The sequence below is a fragment of the Sprattus sprattus genome (assembly GCF_963457725.1).
Source record: "Sprattus sprattus genome assembly, chromosome: 3".
NCBI lineage: Eukaryota > Metazoa > Chordata > Actinopteri > Clupeiformes > Clupeidae > Sprattus > Sprattus sprattus.
Genome location: NC_137922.1, coordinates 19,966,635 through 19,989,211, shown reverse-complemented (window position 1 = coordinate 19,989,211; position 22,577 = coordinate 19,966,635). Strand labels below are relative to the sequence as shown.

The 22,577-nt window shown below is 44.0% G+C and overlaps 1 protein-coding gene across 1 annotated transcript in view; it reads right to left on the bottom strand.

Moving 5' to 3' along the window:
• Positions 1-677: 677 nt before the first annotated feature.
• Positions 678-22,577, bottom strand: part of rasgrf2a (Ras protein-specific guanine nucleotide-releasing factor 2a) — a gene marked incomplete at both ends in the record, with an annotated part of 30,050 nt that continues 8,150 nt past the window's right edge. The window contains 25 exons of the mRNA XM_080835883.1: positions 678-770; positions 918-986; positions 1,352-1,469; positions 1,565-1,644; positions 3,595-3,792; positions 4,107-4,191; positions 5,308-5,411; positions 5,998-6,058; positions 6,306-6,418; positions 7,113-7,219; positions 7,332-7,421; positions 8,894-9,019; positions 11,161-11,561; positions 12,694-12,942; positions 13,622-13,704; positions 15,460-15,596; positions 15,945-16,011; positions 16,532-16,692; positions 16,997-17,115; positions 17,707-17,816; positions 18,265-18,458; positions 18,845-18,924; positions 19,519-19,772; positions 20,218-20,304; positions 20,622-20,769. Coding sequence (XP_080692009.1) covers positions 678-770; positions 918-986; positions 1,352-1,469; positions 1,565-1,644; positions 3,595-3,792; positions 4,107-4,191; positions 5,308-5,411; positions 5,998-6,058; positions 6,306-6,418; positions 7,113-7,219; positions 7,332-7,421; positions 8,894-9,019; positions 11,161-11,561; positions 12,694-12,942; positions 13,622-13,704; positions 15,460-15,596; positions 15,945-16,011; positions 16,532-16,692; positions 16,997-17,115; positions 17,707-17,816; positions 18,265-18,458; positions 18,845-18,924; positions 19,519-19,772; positions 20,218-20,304; positions 20,622-20,769 — 3,334 coding nt within the window. The remainder of the gene's footprint in view (positions 771-917; positions 987-1,351; positions 1,470-1,564; positions 1,645-3,594; positions 3,793-4,106; positions 4,192-5,307; positions 5,412-5,997; positions 6,059-6,305; positions 6,419-7,112; positions 7,220-7,331; positions 7,422-8,893; positions 9,020-11,160; positions 11,562-12,693; positions 12,943-13,621; positions 13,705-15,459; positions 15,597-15,944; positions 16,012-16,531; positions 16,693-16,996; positions 17,116-17,706; positions 17,817-18,264; positions 18,459-18,844; positions 18,925-19,518; positions 19,773-20,217; positions 20,305-20,621; positions 20,770-22,577) is intronic.

Genomic DNA, 22,577 nt, shown 5'->3' with positions numbered 1-22,577 from the left:
AAACTCTGAGAAATACTCTGTGAAACGTCAGCACTCCACCATATTGTACATGATATTGGATGCCCTTCTTTGCCATACAAACATGAGATTGTGTTTTAACCACACGTATCAACCAGTAGAGGGAGCTCTTTTATACAGACCCAGTCCTTTGAGGACTACAGCGGTCGGCACCATTGTACCCAAAGGAAGCTCATTGAGGCCAGTGTTTTCTAAAGCATAAGCTTGCACATGCTAGTTTTGTGACAAAGTACAGCTTTAAAAACTTACATTTTACACTGAAATCATATTTTTAATGTCCAATATTGTATAAAACCTTCTTCCAAATGTTATCTACAAGATTCTTCAGACTGTACATACAATATTTACAAAAGGCACTTACTGACCTGAGTCCTTCACCATTCAATGGCAATAATTTGATTTGGTCAAATCCTTTTAGAACGGATGGAAGTGATCCAAATGTTGGTGAACAACTACTAGAAGAGCTGATTTATAAGCAATCCCTGAGGATAGCTGTGCATGGCTTTACAGATTTGTCCATCTTCAGGATGGCCAGACTGGTCCCTTCCATAGATGTTATCCTGTGTTTCCAGAGGAGCAAAACACCTTCTACTTTATGTGTTGTTGTTGTTTGTTTACAAGTCTTTTCTTGTAAACAAGGTGACATCTGTTGTGTGATTTCATGAAGGCGTCCTGGGTTCAATCTTCAGGGAAAGTTCATAGAGGGTGTCTTCGTCCATCACCAGGGTCTTGTCCAGCAGGAACTGCGTGACCTGAAATAGAGACCACAAGCGGTCCATCGGTCGAATTGGCAATTCTACTGCAACGTAAACCTTCTTCTGGTCCATTTCACTAGAACAAACACGTTCCACACATCAATCCATCAACAAACAATTAAATATATGTCATTGCCACATTACCTTTGGTTGATGCTCTATCCTATAAGGTGTCTGCTGAAACTGCCGGATCTCTCGTATGATGTGGGATATCTACGGGATTGGTCACAGGGCAGTTGTGTATTCAGAAAACAACACATCTCCAAACAGACATGACACTTTGACCATAGTTAATTTCCCCCACAGCAACATCTATATTGTAGAATGGGCTTATTACCATCATGGACAACTAAAACAAAAAGCAAATAAGTACACTTTTGTCCAAAAAGACGGTTCAGGTTTGTAAAAGGTTGGGGTCCTGAAATAAATGGGACAGAATAATTAACCCCTAGTCTACTAAAAGTCAGTAAGGCTGTGATAGAGGAGGGAATGAGATGCCAGAGGTCATATTTCTAAAAGGAAAAGGGAGACAGAGAGATATCCTGAACATTGTCAAGAAAATACAAATGCCTCTTTACCATCCTCATTTTGGAGAAGTTCACCAGGCCCTCCTCTGTGAAGTTGGGCGTGCCTTCTTCAATGAAAGCCAGGTCTGTGAGGTACATGCCAAGGTAGGGCACAGAGGGAGGGTTGCAGCTGTGGGAGCAACACACGTGTGACAATCAGACACCAAAGACAGACGCCAACATACGCACTGTTAAATGTGTGGTGGAGCCAGCGCCTCAGCTTACTTTTTCAGAGTCTCTCTAAGATTCTTAAACCTGCCCTCAGACGACACGGTCTTCTGTAGCCTGTCCATGAGAGCCTTGGTCTGTGAGAAAGACAGCAGAGAACAGCCTAGTCACACACAAAACTCCTGTAATCTAGTATAGTGTAGTATTGTATACAAACCCGATTCCAAAAAAGTTGGGACACAGTACAAATTGTGAATAAAAACAGAATACAATGATGTGGAAGTTTCAAATTTCAGTATTTTATTCAGAATACAACATAGATGACATATCAAATGTTTGAACTAAGAAAATGTATCATTTTAAGGGAAAAATAAGTTGATTTCAAATGTCATGGCATCAACACATCTCAAAAAAGTTGGGACAAGGCCATGTTTACCACTGTGTGGCATCCCCTCTTCTTTTTATAACTGTCTGCAGACGTCTGGGAACTGAGGAGACAAGTTGCTCAAGTTTAGGAATAGGAATGTTGTCCCATTCTTGTCTAATACAGGCTTCTAGTTGCTCAACTTAGCTGTCTTAGGTCTTCTTTGTCGCATCTTCCTCTTTATGATGCGCCAAATGTTTTCTATGGGTGAAAGATCTGGACTGCAGGCTGGCCATTTCAGTGCCCGGATCCTTCTTCTACGCAGCCATGATGTTGTAATTGATGCAGTATGTGGTCTGGCATTGTCTTGTTGGAAAATGCAAGGTCTTCCCTGAAAGAGACGACATCTGGATGGGAGCATGTGTTGTTCTAGAACTTGGACATACCTTTCAGCATTGATGGTGCCTTTCCAGATGTGTAAACTGCCCATGCCACACGCACTCATGGAACCCCATACCATCAGAGATGCAGGCTTCTGAACTGAGCGCTGATAACAACTTGGGTTGTCCTTGTCCTCTTTAGTCCGGATGACATGGCGTCCCAGTTTTCCAAAAAGAACTTCAAATTTGGATTAGTCTGACCACAGAACAGTTTTCCACTTTGCCACAGTCCATTTTAAATGAGCCTTGGCCCAGAGAACACGCCTGCGCTTCTGGATCATGTTTAGATATGGCTTCTTTTTTGATCTATAGAGTTTCAGCTGGCAACGGCGAATGGAACGGTGGATTGTGTTCACTGACAATGTTTTCTGGAAGTATTCCTGAGCCCATTTCGTGATTTCCATTAAAGTAGCATTCCTGTTTGTGATGCAGTGGCGTCTAAGGGCCCGAAGATCACGGGCATCCAGTATGGTTTTCCGGCCTTGACCCTTACGCACAGAGATTGTTCCAGATTCTCTGAATGTTTGGATGATATTATGCACTGTAGATGATGGTAACTTCAAACTCTTTGCTATTTTTCTCTGAGAAACTCCTTTCTGATATTGATCCACTATTTTTTGCCGCAGCATTGGGGGAATTGGTGATCCTCTGCCCATCTTGACTTCTGAGAGACATTGACACTCTGAGAGGCTCTTTATACCCAATTATGTTGCCAATTGACCTAACAAGTTGTAAATTGGTCCCCCAGCTGTTCCTTATATGTGCATTTAACTTTTCCAGCCTCTTATCTTTACCTGTCCCAACTTTTTTGGAATATGTAGCTCTCATGAAATCCCAAATGAGCCAATAATTGGCATGACATTTCAAAATGTCTCACTTTCAACAATTGACATGTTATCTATATTCTATTGTGAATACAATAGAATTTTATGAGATTTGTAAATTATTGCATTCCTTTTTTATTCACAATCTGTACAGTGTCCCAACTTTTTTGGAATCGGGTTTGTAGTATTTCTCTAGCCTAAAGATCTGCATTCATATGATGCCCAGCTTGTTGAATGAGTAACTGATGGGTATACACACACACATACACACACACACACACACACACACACACACACACACACACACACACACACACACACACACACACACACACACACACACACACACACAGAGAGAGACATCTGAACAACCTTAAATCTCTGAGTGAGAAATTATGACATGTATGTATACGCAGTACAGGAGAGTTCTATTACAACCACAGCCACACAGTCACCCACCTGCTTGCACACTTTGGTCCATGTCTTCTTCAGCCTGTAGATGGCGCTGCGGTTCAGAGCAGAGGTGATCTCGAGGACGCCGTTGTAGTTGTTCAGGCAGCGGCAAATGTCAGCCACAGCGAGCCACTTCTCTATGGAGCTGGCCCTGGAGCCCACATCAGTGTGGGTCATGATCTGAGATGCCACCAGGTTACTCATCTTACAGGAGAGAGAAGAAGAAACACAGAAACAGAGGGAGATATAAGTCACGTGCTAAATAAAGATGTTTTAATTAAATGGTGCTCTAACACCAAAGTACTGACTACCATCAGCTTGTTTTCAAACTGCAGAAAAAGGGTGGCATTTTATATATTCAGGACCAGAAAGTATAAAAGCTATTTTTAATCAGTTGTGTTAGATTTAGTTTGTACGTCTTCCCCAAGAATGACAAGTCCAACATCTACAGAAAATGAGACACTGTGACACAAGTGGGCCTATGTGTGTAATCTGATGAAGGAAGCAGTGATGCCTACGTCATTGAAGTGCTGGCTGGTCTTCATGATGTACGGAGTTCGTTCGTTTTTGTCCACCTTCATCCATCCCTGGCCAAGGAACTCCCTATTAAGACACATAATGTGGTAAGAATGGCTGATTCTCTCTTTGATAGACACCCGTTGATCAGAGGCGCCGCATTTAAGTCTCAGCAGATATAAGACCAGGTTGTGTTTTATGTAAAAATCTGTGTCAATGTATCTTGTATGATTGTCAGTTTCTCAATTAAGGATGGGGAACAAATGGCATCTTGATGATTAAATATAAATGTGCTTGGTGGTAAGTGCTTGATGAAAATTGTTGTGGCTCATCGTGATTTAAAAGCATGTGTCATTTCCGCCATTCTATTTGACAACACAGTCATCTCTGATTCCTGAAAAACATATCCACATACTGTCTGTACACAGAAAAACAACAGACCTCTCTCCTAACCACAAATACCGGGTCCACCCAACATCGTCACAACTGGACAAAGCAGCGCAAGGGAACAGGGCTTTTTCTAGGAGCTTCCTTTACTCGTATTCATCTGTGACAACAACAGCCACCTGGGGAGAGTCACTGTGCTGCTGATGCAATAGACTCCTATGGGGCTTGGGGCACAGCCTGTGCACGTGCACAGCTGAATAGACTCCTATGGGGCTTGGGGCACAGCCTGTGCACGTGCACAGCTGAATAGACTCCTATGGGGCTTGGGGCACAGCCTGTGCACGTGCACAGCTGAATAGACTCCTATGGGGCTTGGGGCACAGCCTGTGCACGTGCACAGCTGAATAGACTCCTATGGGGTTTGGGTCACGGCCTGTGCACGTGCACAGCTGAATAGTCTCCTATGGGGCTTGGGGCTTTGGGTCACGGCCTGTGCACGTGCACAGCTGAATGGCATGGCTCTGCTTTTCATGAGCATCACCTAGTACATACTCGTAAGGGATGCTCCTGAACACAATAGCAGGGATCTGCTTTTCATGAGCACCACCTAGTACATACTCGTAAGGGATGATCCTGAACACAATAGCAGGGATCTGCTTTTCATGAGCACCACCTAGTACATACTCGTAAGGGATGATCCTGAACACAATAGCAGGGATCTGCTTTTCATGAGCACCACCTAGTACATACTCGTAAGGGATGATCCTGAACACAATAGCAGGGATCTGCTTTTCATGAGCATCACCTAGTACATACTCGTAAGGGATGCTCCTGAACACAATGTGGTCCAGCAGGGTGATCTGTTCGGCCAACTCCATGGCTGATAACGAATCAAAGCACTCAGCCCTTGGGCACTCAGTCTGAAAGGAAGAACACACGGAAGAGAGTGTATGTCGAGTTAGTATTGCTTCAGCTTTCTTTGGCAGCAAAAGTGATGACCCAGTGATATCGAATTGGTTACTAAGGCAACCCATTACATGAGTCAACAATACATTATACGTAAACATTAAGACATCATTTATTGGATCATATAGATTGACTGACTTAGATTGACTAACAAGTACACCGCTCAAACTACAAGACTTCAGTCGGAAGATGACAGTGCCATGACAGCATTGAGCAGAAAATTCTACTTCTAATTGAGCAAACCTTCGTTAAACTAACACACACACAGACACACACACAATCACAAACAGAGCTATTCAGCAACAGCACAATAAGCCTGAGGTCTGTTACCATGGTCACCAGACAGGTCTGTTTACGGGAGGGTAGGTCTTACCAGGATGAAGTGAAGCAGGGGACAGCTTTTCTGCTTCACAGTCGAATGACAAACAGATATTGGCTAATTAATACCTTTGTTCCTAAAATATACTGCAGAAGTCCATTACATTACAGTGACGGTCTAGGCAGAGAAGGTATCAGGTGATGGAAAAGGAGAAGACATACCATTTGGAGAATGTCCTCAATCTTCAGCACGGAATCATCTTGGTCATCCTGAGAAAGGGCACTAGAGAAAACAATTTGAGAAGACAAAAAAGACCACATATTATATAGTATTTCTCTATTGTGTATTATAGTAAGGATAAACAGAGGGCAGAGAGAATGACATGCAATGTATTATCTATTTTTACGCTCTATGGTATACCCATTGGATTCACTAGGTTGGCCTTCAAGCCTGACACACTGTGTAAACATAGAGACTTTAAAGTTTGTGAGACAGGCAGTGAGAAAGGCGTCTTTGGTATCAACTGTACCTTAGTATGTTGCCAGTGGCTTTCCTTTCTTGAGGCAGCAGGTCTGGATCCCTCAGAACCTCCTCCAGAAGACCGATCACCCCTGACTTCAGTTCTCCATTCGTCTCAAAGTCCTGCCATAACCAAACATAACATATCGTAATGTCACAGTGATTAAATAGCAATAACCTGAAAACATCTAAGTAACTTACTGCAATGCAAAGGGGCATGGTTTTGTATATTTACTAAACAGGGCAAAGTCTTACTCAGATCAACTGAAGTAAGTCTGAGCTAGCTGTACAATCTGCTACGCTCACATCTTATGACGCGGAGTAGAAGTGCTAATAAAAGGCTTAGCACTGGAGAAAACAGATAATAGAATATGTCTTAAATACTGCACAACATTTGGTGATATTGTTTTAGTACAGAGAGTGTATTTCTTGTGAATAAAGGGTTTCTTGAAGAACTTTCAGACAGACCTGAGGAAGTCTTCCTTTACAGAGAATGTTTTTTTTTTCAGCTTGCTGAACCCCTAGTTCACCTGTATCATGTCCTATCATATCCCACACTGCTGGTGACAAGCTCGGCAACAAACAGCTAAAGCCACAGACCCCAGGGGTGCCTGTTGGCATTCTAGAGCCTGTCAGGACTGTCCTTGCTGATCATCCCGAATAGGAAAAGGCTGTCACAGTTTCTTGAGCGGAGGGGGTGAGCAAACAGTCCCCATTAAAACAAGCTCTTCTCCTGCTAATGCTAAATCAAGACATCAACATTCACCTCAGGAAATAAGAGATGAATGATAAGACATTACATTTTGTGAGAGCAAACCTGGGAATGTTTGGAGACCCAGTGGCGTAGGACATTGAGGACTCGGTTGGTGGCTGCCCGCCGGATGAGGAACTCTTTGTCGTAGGACTTCTCCGGTGTGTTGAAAGCTGTGGGTGGAAGACATGGTGGAGGAGGGATATTCAAAGACTGAATATACTTAATATTACATATTTCTATTATTTGACATTTTCTTCTTTGACCTTGACCTCTAGTTCTGACCTTGAGGGGTGCCGTGTCCAGCTGCTGCCGTAGCAATGGCAAAGGCGGAAGCTGGTGACATTGTGCAGCGGGAGTTTTCATTGGACTGGCCTGCAGAAGACAGATAGGAGGTGACTGGGTCAGTTCAATGTCCACATCACCAATTGGTTATGTTTACTTCAACATATAACTTCAATCAACCCTGCCATTTTGATTTACATGGAGAAAAGGGTCAAGGGTGGATTGTCAAGTTTACTAATTCACGTTACATTGGAATTACACAAACAAGTGTTGTTTCTCTTTGAAAGGTGACGTTAATTTGTTGACCAAACTACTGCACAGCATTTCATTTATCCAATTGAATCATGTAAGATACGCGTAAAGCAATAAAGTATAAGTTCACAACCGGGAGGGCAAATGATATCATGCGGTTCCTGCATGTCGTCTCTTCTTGTTAAATCGACTCCCACCAGCCTTTGCAAGAACACTGAAATAATCAAGCTCAGGTATTAGTGCTGCCAAAAGTTTTGTATATGTGTTTGGTACATGGAATGAGTCTCTATGTTTTGCCTTTGAGATGTGTCATTCTTCATTCCCACCATGAGCATGTAAATTATTGATAATGCTCAAGAGCTCAGTGGTTCCATCGTTCTGTTTCCATTCCATTCTGTAATGAATGCTTTGAATATTGCTGCATTGCAATGTATTCATCTAGAGCAGGGCCATTGCAATATCTTCAACCCAACCTGTAGCTCAGTGTATTCCTGTAACACTATAATGTAGAAGTTCCACGGTTACATACATAAATGTATTGCACCCATTTTATGTAACCTTACTAGTTGGTCAAGTTGTGTCTGATGTATAAGCTACATACATACTACATTATGTAAACAGAAAGAAATCCTGCGCTGATTTCACACATTTCATTCCAGTGTAACCGATGTCCACATTACAAAATACGTAAATTCAACGGATTATTTTTCTCAGTGTAGGTGAGTGATTTGTCTGGGAACTACCAGATAACTATAGTATATTGCTTGACTATACTACTAAAAACGCTGCTCTACCAAAATGTTAGCGTGAACATTAAACTGTAAGGAAATCGTCAGTATTAACAATTACTGGTTAGAACTCTATCAGGATCAGAGCACCCAGCATGAAGACGTGCACCTGCAAAACGTAACAAACCAAACTCCTTCACTTTCTTCTGTTCATTAAGGCAATATAGCTGACCTAATGATCGAATAGTGCTTACATCTTAGCTTCAAATGGAGCATGGAGGAGTGGCAAGCAAATAGGTCAGTACACCTGCTTGTCAAAAGCTTCTCTTATAGATTCAAGACCAGGACTTCAGTGTAAAGTAGCTGTGGTCTGGGACCTGGTCTTTACTAAGGAAGTCAGAACTACACTACAAAATACTTACAGAGCAGAAGCCATCATACTGTCGATTTGCTAATTAGCACAAACAGGGCTAAGACCAGCTAAAACGTATTAGCTATGTTAGCTATTTCACCTTGAACATGTCTACCTGTGACTGGTAATGTTTTGTTTGTTTGTGTCACTGAGATTGTGGGTGTACACACCTCCAGGCTGGCGGTAGCGCATGTGTCTGGGCGTGGAGGGCGACCTGGATGGAGACAGATCTCCAGACTCACTGGGGGTCGGTGCCTCAGGGATGAACTTATCCAGCGACACTGTCTCCAGAACAGCTGTGGAGAGGACACACACACACACACACAGAGTTTATCCAGCGACACTGTCTCCAAAACAGCTGTGCAGAGGACACACACACAGGGGCACAGAGAACTCACACAGCGTATCCCACATGACCATGTCAAAGAAAGAGCAATCTATCCTCAAACAAATGTATTTCACATTACATGCTCATGCAATAGGGCACAATGGAGATCTTCAGTTGTCCATTAAACTCCATAAAAAGTATTATCCTCTGCTTGATTACTTTTTAAATGGTTTACCCGCACTGTTTGAAGACTGTTTGTAGCAACATAAAAAACAAGGATGACCTAATCCTTAACAACACAAGCAAAATAAACAAGGAACAATTTTAAAACATTTCTATTTACTTCAGTATTTCATTCACATATCAAATACTAAGGAGGGCTTGCCCTCATACATCAACAACGTCAGCCTCCCATGGGGTCTATGTAGTTTACTGTCCTTGTCTGGTGAACTTTAACCTTTAACCTTGGGGTTCTTTGTCATTGTCAAAGTTCAAGTTCAAAGTACATCTTTGTCAATGTCACAAAAACAAAGAGACAGACGAGACAGCATCAGACAGCTAAAAAAACGCAAGTTTCTATGCACAGTAACTGCCACAGCTAAATAATATTAAATAACAATTAATAAATAGATAAATAAATATCCCTGAGTAAATAAAGTTGATTGTCTGGTGTACGACTTTAACCTCGGGTTTTCAGTGATCCAAAGAGTGGTTTATTTTCCACTTTGGAATTTAATTAAACTGAAGCATGTGCAATAAATGATGTGCGTCAATTATGCTCTTCAAATCAAAGACCAAACCCATGCCAAGCACACCAAAGCCGAGTCAACGGAGTCATCACGGCTTTAAACAACAATCACAACAGCTACGAAAAACACTGTATATTCTACCAAGTTAAAATAATCAAATTTCTTCTAAAACTGCACCACTCCGCCATCTTGAAACACTCTGACATGTCCTCAAATCCCCTCACATCAGCCACAATAGAGGAGAGAGAGTGAGCGGAAAACAATGGCTGGTGAAACACACGTGCATCTCTTCACACCTGGCGGCATGAAGGACGGCGTGCAGCCGCATCTGAAGACTCTCCACCTCTAATTGGGGGTTATTTCCCACTCAGGCGGACGTGAGCGCCCCTTCCTGAAGAGGCTCTCTGTGAAGAGGGCATGTTGGGCATTCGGAGAGATGAGGTGACATGAGATGAGATGAGATGAAATGAGATGAGATGAGATGAGATGGGCTAGCTTCCAAGCTGTGGCTGGATTGACAAACATCTCTCTCTCTCACTCTCTGGATTTCTTTCATCTGACATCAGACCATAAGAGGTGTAATGATCCAATTATGCTTCCTTGGGGGGCGGGGGTGTTGGGGGGGGGAGGTCACAGGGGTGCTCTGCGGTCTCCAAGGCAACATTTGGTGATTTGAGAATTCAGATGGGGGCAGCAACCACAACAACAGCAGCCTTCCTCGTAATCAGCATTCTCCTCATCAGTGATGGAGTAGTTGTGTGTATGCTGGAGGACACATGGCCATTGTAGGATAAACCAAACAAAGTACAGGGGGAACATCCTCGCCAACTAGTCAGATCAGGGATTGCTGGATGGTATATGCTGCATGTCCCATCCTCATAGCGATAAAAGTGAGATCAGTTAAGTGCATACAAAAGCTGAAGAGGTCAGCACGGCTTATGCCCCTCTTCAATGCTGATACTTCTGTATTTCATAAACAGGTTTATGACCTTATGTTACGTATCATGACACTTTGGAACGTCATGCCTGGAGTGTCAACACCAGGTGGCATAGTTTAACACTTTTCATAATCTCAATGTCACCTCTGCCACGACCTAATAATGATGGCCTGATATATAATTTAAACCTTTGCAGGAGGTGTGTCAACTACAAAGATGATTTTAATTCTAAACACATTTTCATTAAATATAGTGTGAATGATGCGTACCACATGGTACACTCAAAAACAAAAACTTCAAAAATACTGTGGACCAGTCAGCACGTACGTTTTTTGAGTGCCATTTTCATGACATCTAACCTACTTCCATAACACTAAACGCAGTACATTTTGACTGTTACCGGGTGGCGCTATGGAGCTCACCTCTGCGGATGCTCCTCCTCAGCTTCCCACAGAAGGCGTCGATACGAGGCATCTCCCCGCCGACCTCCTCTGGGGGACTGGCGCCCGGCTCAGGTGAGCTGGGGCCTCGGCTGAGGTCCAAAGGGGCCTTGGTGCTGGTGGGGGGTGGGGAGGACACCAGGGGGTTGTGGGTAGACGTAGGGCTGCTGGCGGTGCTGGTGGTGAGGTCCAGAACACCACCCTTGCTGCCCACGGGGGAGCTGAGGGAGAGCTTGCGTGAGTGGACCGGAGATGAGGAGGTGCGCAGCGGGATGGTGAGCGGGGGCGGGGAGGAGAACTTGCGCGCCAGGCGAGGTGATTTGCTGTTCAGGTGGTCCCCACTCCAGGGGCCCTGGTTGTTGGCGAAGAAAAGCTCAAGAGACCTGCACACACAGCAGGGAAGAACGAGAGAGAGAGAGAGAGAGAGAGAGAGAGAGAGAGAGAGAGAAAGACAGAGTGAGAGAGTAGATAGAGAGAGAGAGAAAGACAGAGTGAGAGAGTAGAAAGAGAGAGACAAGAGCCCGAATAAGAAAAATAAACAAAGAGATACGTTAGACAAGCAGCATCCCCCGCACACTATCATCCTACACTTCTTATTCATACACACTTCAAGTGTTAGGAAGTAACACACTCTCTTTTTTTAGAGTTCTAAGGCTGGTTTCGGAGCTTGGTTAAGAATCCCTTCATCACAGCGCAGGAGGGAGAGAACAGCATGGAAAATGAAGGGCAGGAGGGAGCGAACAGAGAGAGAGAGAGAGAGAGAGAGAGGAAGAAGGGAGAGAGACTGGATGGAACATTACTTGGACTGGTCCAGGGCAAGCCTTGTGATCTTCAGGCTGTAGTCTGGACATAGGGACGTGATGGACAGACGGTCGGATGAGTGGTACTGGACCCTGTGTGTGACAGTGAGTGCGTTGATAGGGGTAGACATGGAGGAGGGTGGGGGAATGGGGTGGGGGGGGAGGGACTGTTAGAGGTTACAAAGTCATTGTCACGTGTAGATTAGTTCTGGGGACAGGGATAGGTCCTCAGCTGGCATGTCAACCTGGAAGAGTGGTATGTTCAAAGGCGCTCTGTGTTTGAGAAAGTTGTTGTGTTGTTAACATCAAGAAAAAGCGCATGCCAACTGACATGAGAATATCCATGTAAAAAAATATGTGAGTGGATGTAGTGAATTCAACCAACTAAAAATGGAAATGATCAGGGAGTTGGACAAAATTAGATGATATATCAACTGCAAATAAACAGGAATAAACTGCCAACACTGTAGTGTTTTCTTTACAGTAAGTTAGAGTACTTTACTAAATATTCGGTGAATAAAAACGTTTAGGCAGTCAGTATACGAAACTGCCCCATTGACTGCCCCATTGAGTGAAAACTACCGCCATGTCCTGGTTGTGTTGATCGGTAATGCAGATGTATAAGACATATAATACGCAAAAGCTGGCTAGGTCCGATGATCCAGGTGTTTAACGTTTCAGCTTTTCTGCTCCCCTGCCCTCTCCCTGTTCTGACCTGACGGGAATGGAGGTGAAGGGCTTCTTGTAGATGTCGGCCAGCTTGTCCATGACGACGGCGGCGGTGGTGAAAAGGCGGTAGGTGTGCAGGAAGGTGTTGAGGAAGTCGATGGAGAGGAAGCGCAGGTCGGTCAGCCTCTCCAGCAGACGCTCCACGCTGGCGTAGCGGATCTGCGGCACCTTGCACGAGTTGAGCGTCTTGCTGAAGCAGATGTCCACATCGTCTTTGTGCAGCCGAGCGTCTGACCTGCGGGAATACATAAATACATATCCTGTCCACTGAAGCCATCATGGAGGAGAGTGAGGGGACAAAACAGAATTCATTGGGTGAACACTCTGATGCCTACTGGTAAAAACCCTGGACTGTAGATGTAAGCCATTTTTAAAGTTCAAAGTTCAAAGTACTTTATTGTCATTGTCACAAAAACAACGAGACGGACGAGGCAGCATCAGACAGCTAAAAAACTCTAATTGCTGTGCACACTAACTGCCACAGCTAAATAATAATAAATGGCAAATAATACATTTAATAATAAATAAATATCCCTGAGTACATCCTCTGAGTTTTATGATTAACAATTTATTATAGATCATGGGTGACTTGACATATTAGTGCTGGCACAGCTGGTAATCATTTCTTTGTGTCTTTGTGCTTCAGTTGACGGATGTATTTGTTTTTGCGTCAGACTGATCAAACAAGATTCATTCTGTCTCTCTCTCTCTCTTACTTAATCATGTGATGCACGGTGACTTTGGAGTTCTCCTCAAAGAACTACATACAACAAGCCAGCCCAGCAGCTTCAGCTCATGGAGGAGGGGGGGCAGAGGCAGGCGTGTGTGTGTGTGTGTGTGTGTGTGTGTGTGTGTGTGTGTGTGTGTGTGTGTGTGTGTGTGTGCGCATGTGTGTGTGTGTCTCTCTCGCTTACTTTATCATGTGAGGCACGGTGACTTTGGAGTTCTCCTCAAACACACTAGTCATGAGGCCGTTGCAGCGGATGTTGTCAATGCACTGCAGAAGAAAGAAAAAAACCTTATTTTTTTTTCAATTAACGCCTAATTTTATTAAACAAACTTCTGCATACAAAATGAAATATACTATATTGCTAACATAATACTATATAAATAAAAGAAAATATATGTGAACACAATTACTATGTTATTACTATTACAATGATATGTTGTCATTCTTATTTCATGGTTACTGTTACCTAAATATCTTTAACAGAAGTTGTCTATTTGTACTACTTTTCCCTAGAAGTTGACAAATGGCCAAAAATATCTATAGAAATCTTGTAGAAACCTTTGCCTCTTCATACATGACAGAACGAGAGAAGAAGCGAAAGGCCAAGAGGGCCCTGAGCGCGTCTGCTACCCCGCTGACATGCCACAGTCCCCTGGGAGGATTCTTTAGCTTCTTTTCAAAACACACCCGCCCTCTGCCATGGAAAAGCCGTAGCATTGTCTGGAGCCACCAGCAATGAATGGCTCTGATTATGATGCTCCAAAAACCCCTACTGGAGTGTGCAGACTACACAAGGCGCCAGAGCCCTGCTCGAATTCTTCATGAAAATGTAAAGATGTATATGCCCTTCGGGGATGCATGGGGACAACGAGCATCTTTGACTGTGCAGCCTTTGAGCCCATGGAGGATTGCTGCCTTGCTATCATGGGATACAGGGCTTGCACATCATCCAGGTTATCACTGTTACCTCACCCTGGTTGTTCCACGTTTGAATCATTGAACTGACCACACCTGTGAAACTGCATAGACAGTGGAGTCACCTGGACCCCGGCTGCCTTGACCAGGACCTTAACCTAAAGAGAAGGATCCAAACCTCAGCTATCCTGGGCCACCCAGGCCAAAGATGTGGTGAAGGATGCAAGCCTGCTCTGTATCATTCAAACAATCTGCAGTGCTGCAGAGATGCCAATAGGTATTTACCCATGTTCAATTAGCTGTATCACCACTGGGCCAACCATAGTAACCAGTGGCTTGTTTAGCCTGACATGAACTGAGAGAAGTGGTGTGCGGCTATAAAAAGCAGACTGCACTGTTAATCCCCTCGGGGGGGTGAGGAGTGAGGGGGAAGGGCTGGGGCACTGGCACAGAGAGCAGTGACTGGAAAACACCTCCTCCTGCGAGAAACAAAACAAGCGGCGTGTCTCTGAGGGTTAAAGCCAGCCCTGCAGCTTCAGCTCTGGGGGGGTGGGGGGGGAAGAGGCAGGCGTGTGCGTGTGTGTGCCTGAGTGTGTGTGTGTGTGTGTGTGTGTGTGTGTGTGTGTGCGTGTGCGTGTGTATGTGTGTGTGTGCCTGTGTGGGTGTGTAGGTGTGTGTTGGTTCATTTTAGGGTGTGGCTGTCTGGCAGTGCATAAAATGTAAGTCAGCCCTAACACTTCCGTGGAACAGATTGAATGAAAAGTCCAGATGCCTTGCTTCCCCTTTCAGAAATGAAAAGCACTCTGCAGTACTTCCCTCACACAAATAAAAAGCTCAGTTTGGCTTGGGGAATCCCCATTCACACGTCAGATCTTACTCAGGTGGGTACTTAGTTCACTCATCAGTCTAAACTCCAGTACAAGTTTTGAGTTTCACTCAGAAATGCCGAACAAAACTACAAACTCTACTTATCACAGAATGTCTAGGGAGCAGTCTTCCCTGTGTATTACTTCAGTCTCTTACATTACATAGGTCACCCTTCTCAAAGTTAGAACAAATTGGTTGTCCAAAGTTCAGTCGGTTCTGTGCCCACGTTGTTTGCCTCACCTGGCTGATGTCGCTGGTCCAGGCCGCCTTCTCCTGGCGTGAGGGTGCCAGGAGGACCACGGAGAAGGACGGACCGTCCTGCGGTTCCACCACGACCTTGAACTGCAGATGGTTCAGACCCTGACCGGCACTGTTGTCTGCCAAAACACAGGAGACACACTGAAGCTCATGGAACCCTTCACACTCAGCACTACTTTGCATTGTCTTCAATGGAAACACACATGGAAACAGGAAACAAACTGTGACGTCTCAGTATCAACCGTAAATGTATAAATGTTCCAGTAACCAAACAACTCAACCACATCGCCGGCAGCAACAAAGCCATGTCCCTCCCTGAGTACAAATGTCTCAGTCAAATGCATTCAGTTTGCAATCCCAAGGATAAATGTATTGCATTCACTAAATCACAATTCTCTTAACAACCTTTTTCCAAAATGATGTTTATTCACATGATGTCGTGTGAGCACAGTGCGGCCTCCACTTACAATCCTCATCGTTGGCGTCGAGTTCTTCCACGAGGGTGCACTCGATCAGGGACAACGCTCCTCCTTGCTGTGAGAGAGGATGAGAACACGGGTAAGATGGAGCTTCACTATGGTGTATCCCCTATGAGTGGGGTTAAATCGTATGCCACCAACTGAACGTGACCCCTGGCTAGCATGGTAAGTATGGTGAGCAGATGGCCTTTTACGCAATACACATACAATACCCCCTATCCCACCAGAATAAATAATAAATAAATCATAATTTGTAATTAGGTTGTAATTAACCTGTCTTGTTTGTTTCAGTTGGGTCAATGTTAACCACAACGCCACTTTATCAGTGCAAATGCAATTAGCCCTCATTCTATGCGAGTCCTGTCATAATAAATATATTACTATCATATTGCTCTTTACAGTTATGTGTGGTCGGAGCTCCTGAGCGCCAAGACTGAAGGTAGAATCCAGTATACTTACAGTAAACATAGTTGGGGAAAAAAGTTTGTTTTACTGTTATATAATGCTTTATTGCTGCAACAAGGTGCCCTAAGTTGGAGCGCCTGCTCTCTGCCTGATGCCTGACCTGCCCTCACCTTGAGCAGGTGCAGCTTTCCCCCGGAGGTGCGCGTGCAGATGAGGAAGTGCTTGGTGAAGAGGAAGCACTGACGCTCGCCCTCCTTACGCAGGGAGAGTGAGCCCAGCCACGCCTTCCCCATCTTGCCTTTCTCAGCAGATGGCAGCTGGATCAGAGAGCCTTAGATGTGTGGAGGAGAGAGGGATCAGAGCAAAGAGAAAGAAAATCAGAGTCACACAGAGCGACAGGGTGGGGTGGGAGCAAAGGAGGGAAAGAGAGAAGGAGAGAGAGAGGGACAGAGAGGAAAGAGAAATACAAGAAGATAATTTGAAGGGATCATGGAGAGAGACAGAAATGCCAAGAGAAAGATACTGTCAATGATGCCAGTAAACTTTAAAACATAACCAGTTAATTAATGTCAAATTCCATTCAAGTTCCTTCAGTTCAGTTCAAGGGGTTTCAGTAGCGGTTTCGCTGAGCTCACCTTGGCGCACGAATGTCTGGCTGGTGTCCAGTAGGATGTCGCAGCCCTCCACGATCATCCTCTCGATGGCCAGGTTCTTACGGATGTTCTCTGTCTCACTCACTTCATCATGCATCATCCTAAGAAGACAGGGAGCCATCACTCTATATCTCATCTTTCAAGCACATAAATCACATCTGCAGATTAAACACAGCAATTTTTTTGTATTGATTAAGACTTCAGATCTTGGAGTATATTTGATCTATGGAAGTGTCAGTATGCCTTTGTGATACCTTTATATGCTAAGATATGCATAGGTGTGTTAACAGCTGCATTCAAATGTATCTAGTGATCCACATGAACAGCATTTATCCATCTTAATACAAATAAAGATTGCTGCAATAACTGCCTCTGCAGTTTTCTCTGAGAAGTTAAGGGTGGTGTTATAGTTCAGGATTTTTGAATGTACTAAGTAGGTCTGAGTGCTCTATTGGCTGAGTAAAATACAAACTGGATAAAGCTCTTGATAACTAAATAATGCATGGAGACCCAGAGGCGCTCTCCAAAACAACATCCCCAACCCTAGCTTGGGTACCACCACAAGACCATTTCTATTCTGTGGGAAATACTGTATGCCTAGTTTCTCAGACTACTGGATAAGTTCAATATGCCTCTGTAGTGCATGTACATTTTCCAGCCATTGGGCTGTGCGCCTCGTGAGCCAGACTCACTTGGAGAGCTCCTCCAGTTTGGACTTGGCAAACTCCAGACTCTTCCTCTCCACGTGCTCATGGGGCGTGTGGGCCAGCAACTCATGCAGAGTGATGATATAGCGAGGGATCTGAGCAAAGCAGAGAGAAAGAGAGAAAGGGAGAGAGAGATAGAGAGAGGAAAAGGAGAGGAGAGGAAGAAAGGAGGATATGGGAAAGTTTGGATTAGTGGTTTTGTTAGTCCATTAGTGGTCACTACAAAAGATAAACTGTTCCACTTCATGCTTGGCATTCTGATGAGTCATCCAAATGTCATTTTGATTGTAAAACTCTGAATGTGAGATGGTATGAAGCAGTTACCCAGTAGCTGCCAGCATCCAGCATCCAAATTTAGGAAGTGATTTCAATTTCAAATAATTTAGTTTGAATGTCCAAAAAAATTCTTTCCTTTCTCCCAAACAGTACAACTGAGTAATCCAGCTGGACAAACCCTTCGGAGTTGTCACTTCACACCAACACTCTGCAGATTTTCCAAAGGCACAAGAAAGAGTGGATGAGAGAAAGGAGTCAGGTCGCTACCTGAAACATGGGGTAGGTTAGGAAGGTCTCCAGCATGCGCCCCTCACACGCTGCGTTGGCCTCGTACTGCTTGAGCAGCTTGTCGAAGTCCCGGTTCTGCTTGCAGTTGGCCAGAACCTGCAGGCTGTACTGGTGGTTCCGCACAAACTCCTGGTAGATGTTCAGCATGGGCAGCAGGATGTCAAATAGGTCCGCTGGAGAGAAGGGTGGGTCGGAGTTACACTTTGCTATTGGATGTTTGGTATGTTATTTTTTTAGTTTTTCCACAGATTTGGTTAGTTTCTAAGCACTGTGGATTTATGTACAGCACCCAAATCAATTTGAAAACCTAGTCCTAGTCTCAAATGCATAGTAAGTCTATACTTACATTATATAGACTGCGTTACTAGGGGGGTTTCACTAAAAGCTGGCCTTATAGGCTTTTAAGTGTCTTTCCAATCAACATTCAGTTCATTTATTCTACCATTTCCTAACACATTGTCTGTTTGACTAAGAGAAAGAGCCATGATATGTCTTCTGTATATGTCCTTGTTAGTATTTAATAAAGCTTCACAATGCCAAAAGCTGACATTCTACTTACCTAGCACTAGAGTTGGCCAGTTGGCGATGCGCGCCTTGAGGCCTTGGTGGAATATCTCATGCAGGAACATGATGGTCTCACTGCGGCAGAGATCACAGGGCTCTCATGAGGCACACATTACGTCACAGCTTTCATGATCATGATGAAAGATATAGGTGTTCAGTTGCACAGGTGTGAGAATACATATGCTGTCATGGGTACACATACACACATACACACACTCACACACAACACACACCAGCCCAACATAGACACACACACACATACCATTCCAACACAAATACATGCACAAGTACACATGCAAGCACATGCGCACACCAACACACTAATCCAACATGTATGCGCACACACACACACACACACACACACACACACACACACACACACACACACACACACACACACACACAGAAACACACACACACACACGCCCAACATAGACATACAAACCATTCCAACACAAATACACGCACAACTACACATGCAAGCACGTGTGCACACAAACACACTAATCCCACATGTATATGCACACACATGCACACGCACACACAAACACACACACACGCACAAACGCACACATGCACACACACATGCACACACGCGCGCACACACACACACACACACACACACACACACATACACACACACACACACACAGCGCAGGAGAGAGTGACCTGTTGAGGAAGATGCTGCTGACATCGTCATGGTTGATGGGCGGCTTCTTGGAGCTGGCGGCCATGCGCAGCGGCCGCAGGAAGCAGTTGACCAGGATGGAGAGCTGCAGCACGTACTCGGTCTCGGCCTCCACCATGTTGAAGACGATCTGGTTCCTCTTCCTCATGCTCTCGGCATGCGGCGAGGAGATGTAGTCCTGCACGATGATCTTCCATTTCCGCCGGCACAGCCAGCCACGCATGAAGCTCTGAACCTGGGAGATAATACACACACACACACACATGCTTATCAATACAATGCACCAATGTACAACAGACACACAAAACACATATGCTTATATATATAGATACAGTCCATGTGTCACATATATTCACACAAACACAGCATATATACACTCACGTCCAAATACATAAACACACATGCACGCACATGAAAACATACACAAGGCTTTGATGATAGTGCTGTGAATCATTTTATGAGCAGGCTGGGGTCATGGTGCTTCCTGATCAGAGGAGTCACCAACTCAGCCTCAGTCTGCTGGGCTCTACTATCACTCTGTTATCGCTCATCTCTTAGTTCTGAATGGATTCGTAACAAGCAATCACTGTAGCGGTAGGCACAATATACGGTTTATTAGCCTTAGACCCGAACCATAATTGCTATTTATCTAAGTGTGATTTTGTTTCCATGTTGAGTACCTTCTTAATTTTTTTGATATCTGGATCCTCTTCTTCCGAATTGGTTTGGTAAGGGAGCCTTTCCTTGGCTTTATTCAGAACAACAATCTAAAAAAAGAAAACACAGGACTCTCGTTAGTCAAATGGCAAGAAAAAAAGGATATTTCAGTTACCACCTGTTTGCAAAATTCCTTAAAATATCATACTTTTTTTCTGATTCATATTATTATTCTGTTATTCTATATTCTACAATAAAAAAAACAAAACACAATTATATAATTAAAATGTTCACTTATGTAATACTGTATATACTGAGTCAGTGATACATCGCATACAGTTATTTTAGATGTATTTCAAAAACTGCATCATGTAAAATAAATCATTTGTAAATTAAATATATTTTGCGGAGAAGGGTCGGCATGGACCTCGGCCTTGAGGCGCTCGATCTCTGTGTCCTGGTCTTCCAGTTGCGTCCTCAGCTGATTGGCTGCCACCTTCTCCGTCTCCATGATCTGCACCAGGTGGATGTACTTCTGCATGAGCACCTCGCGCTCGATGATGATGTCAGAGTAGCTGCAAGTCACATTATCACACAGAACCATGGCAGAGGAAAAAATGGTTATGGCATTTATCGCTTTTGCCTTGTCTCTTCTGTATTATGCAACACTCCATAGGCTTCATCATGGTGTGAAAAGAGTGGTAATGCTCATTAACAATAGATGATATCCTAGCAGAGGGGATGAGGCAGGAAATGTGGCTGCAGCTTCTGGCAGCATGGGGTAGGATAGTAAGTACAGTAACCTACTGTATATGCTTATTAAATGTTGTCAACTAACGCAAAGCAGCACACACATCTGTCCAAAACAGCTGGCAGAAGGAGAGCTACTCTCTATGGTGCTTCTTCTTCTTGGACAACATAATCAGAGTACTGCTGCTGCTCTACAATCTTTGCCACTGGGTCACATACATTCTCAGACTTTTGGGGGATGCAGATGTGATACAAGGTTGTATAAATACAAGCTGCTTTGTAACTTCTCAAATGCATGTTGACTGGGGGGGGGGGGGGGGGGGGGACAGTGCGCTCAGCAAGGGCAGGATTGTGCAGCTAGCCGTGTGAATGTGCGTTGTGCAAATGCGCGCTAGCGTGAGCACACGTCTGATTAAACAATGCAAGGTAATTCACAAGAATGGTTACCCTTCTGAATTATGCCTGTCTCAGCACAAAAAAACAAATAACACAACCCTGCACCCACCACCCGTGGAGATTAACCGGCCTATGGAAGGTCACACCAAATAGGTCATGATACTGTGATGCAATCTTTAAATGCGGGCCTCATTGCACACCAGATAGTGACCAGATTTTGACCCCGGGAGGAGAGTGAAGAGCTGCAACTTGCAGATGGAGGAGGGTGTGTAAACATGGGGATTTGCGTGGATCACCCAACAGTCATTTCGTCTTTGAGTGCGCTCTCTAAACACCATGTGTAAGACATCTGTCTCAACTATCACACACTTTCCACGCACACACACACGCACACATACACACACACAGACACAGTGCATTATAGCGTACAAAAATACACATTCAAATCATCAGAAACACACACAAAATCCCTATAGTCATTAGGACATTGGATAGTTATTTATAGCTGGACTGAATTAATGTCTGATGACGTGTTTGTGTGCAACTATAGGATGGAGATAGACAGATGATTTTTGCAGCAAATTAAAGAGAAGCAAATGCTGTGTCAAACTTGATAGAGGTAGAGGGAACACCCCTCAACATAGAAGTAAAAGTTAAGCCTCGTTAAATAAAGTTATTCCAAACAACTACATTTGTATCGTTATTTGTACAGAAAGAGTTATATTCTTTTTGACACTGTTTGATATTTTACGTCAAAGGCTTTGACACTGTTTGATATTTTACGTCAAAGGCTTTGACACTGTTCAACCACTCTGTGCTTAAATGGTGAATTCCTGTTGCACACTCAAATCATGAAGATTTTTTTCAATTAACAAAAGTATGAGGCTAATGAATTTGACTTTAACCAGAAAAAACTGTATTTTCCTTCCTAATTAACCATGCGCACCAACTACTGTGATGTTAAATGTGACTGAGAGCAGTAGACCATTCATTAAGGTCACCCAGGACCAAAGCGTGAAAAAGAGACAATACACATGTACGCACCACATGTACACATTAGCACATTTCAGTGGCCCAGTTAGCATGCTAGCAAGCTCTAAAGGCTGCTAAGGGCTTTTTCTTTTTGTGGTCATTAGTTCATTTCTATCTCTAATTAAAGTCATATACTTTGATTCCCACCGCCAGGTACAGGTATAAACGGCATCATTTGTGCTTTCTACAGGGCGGGGAGTGAAGG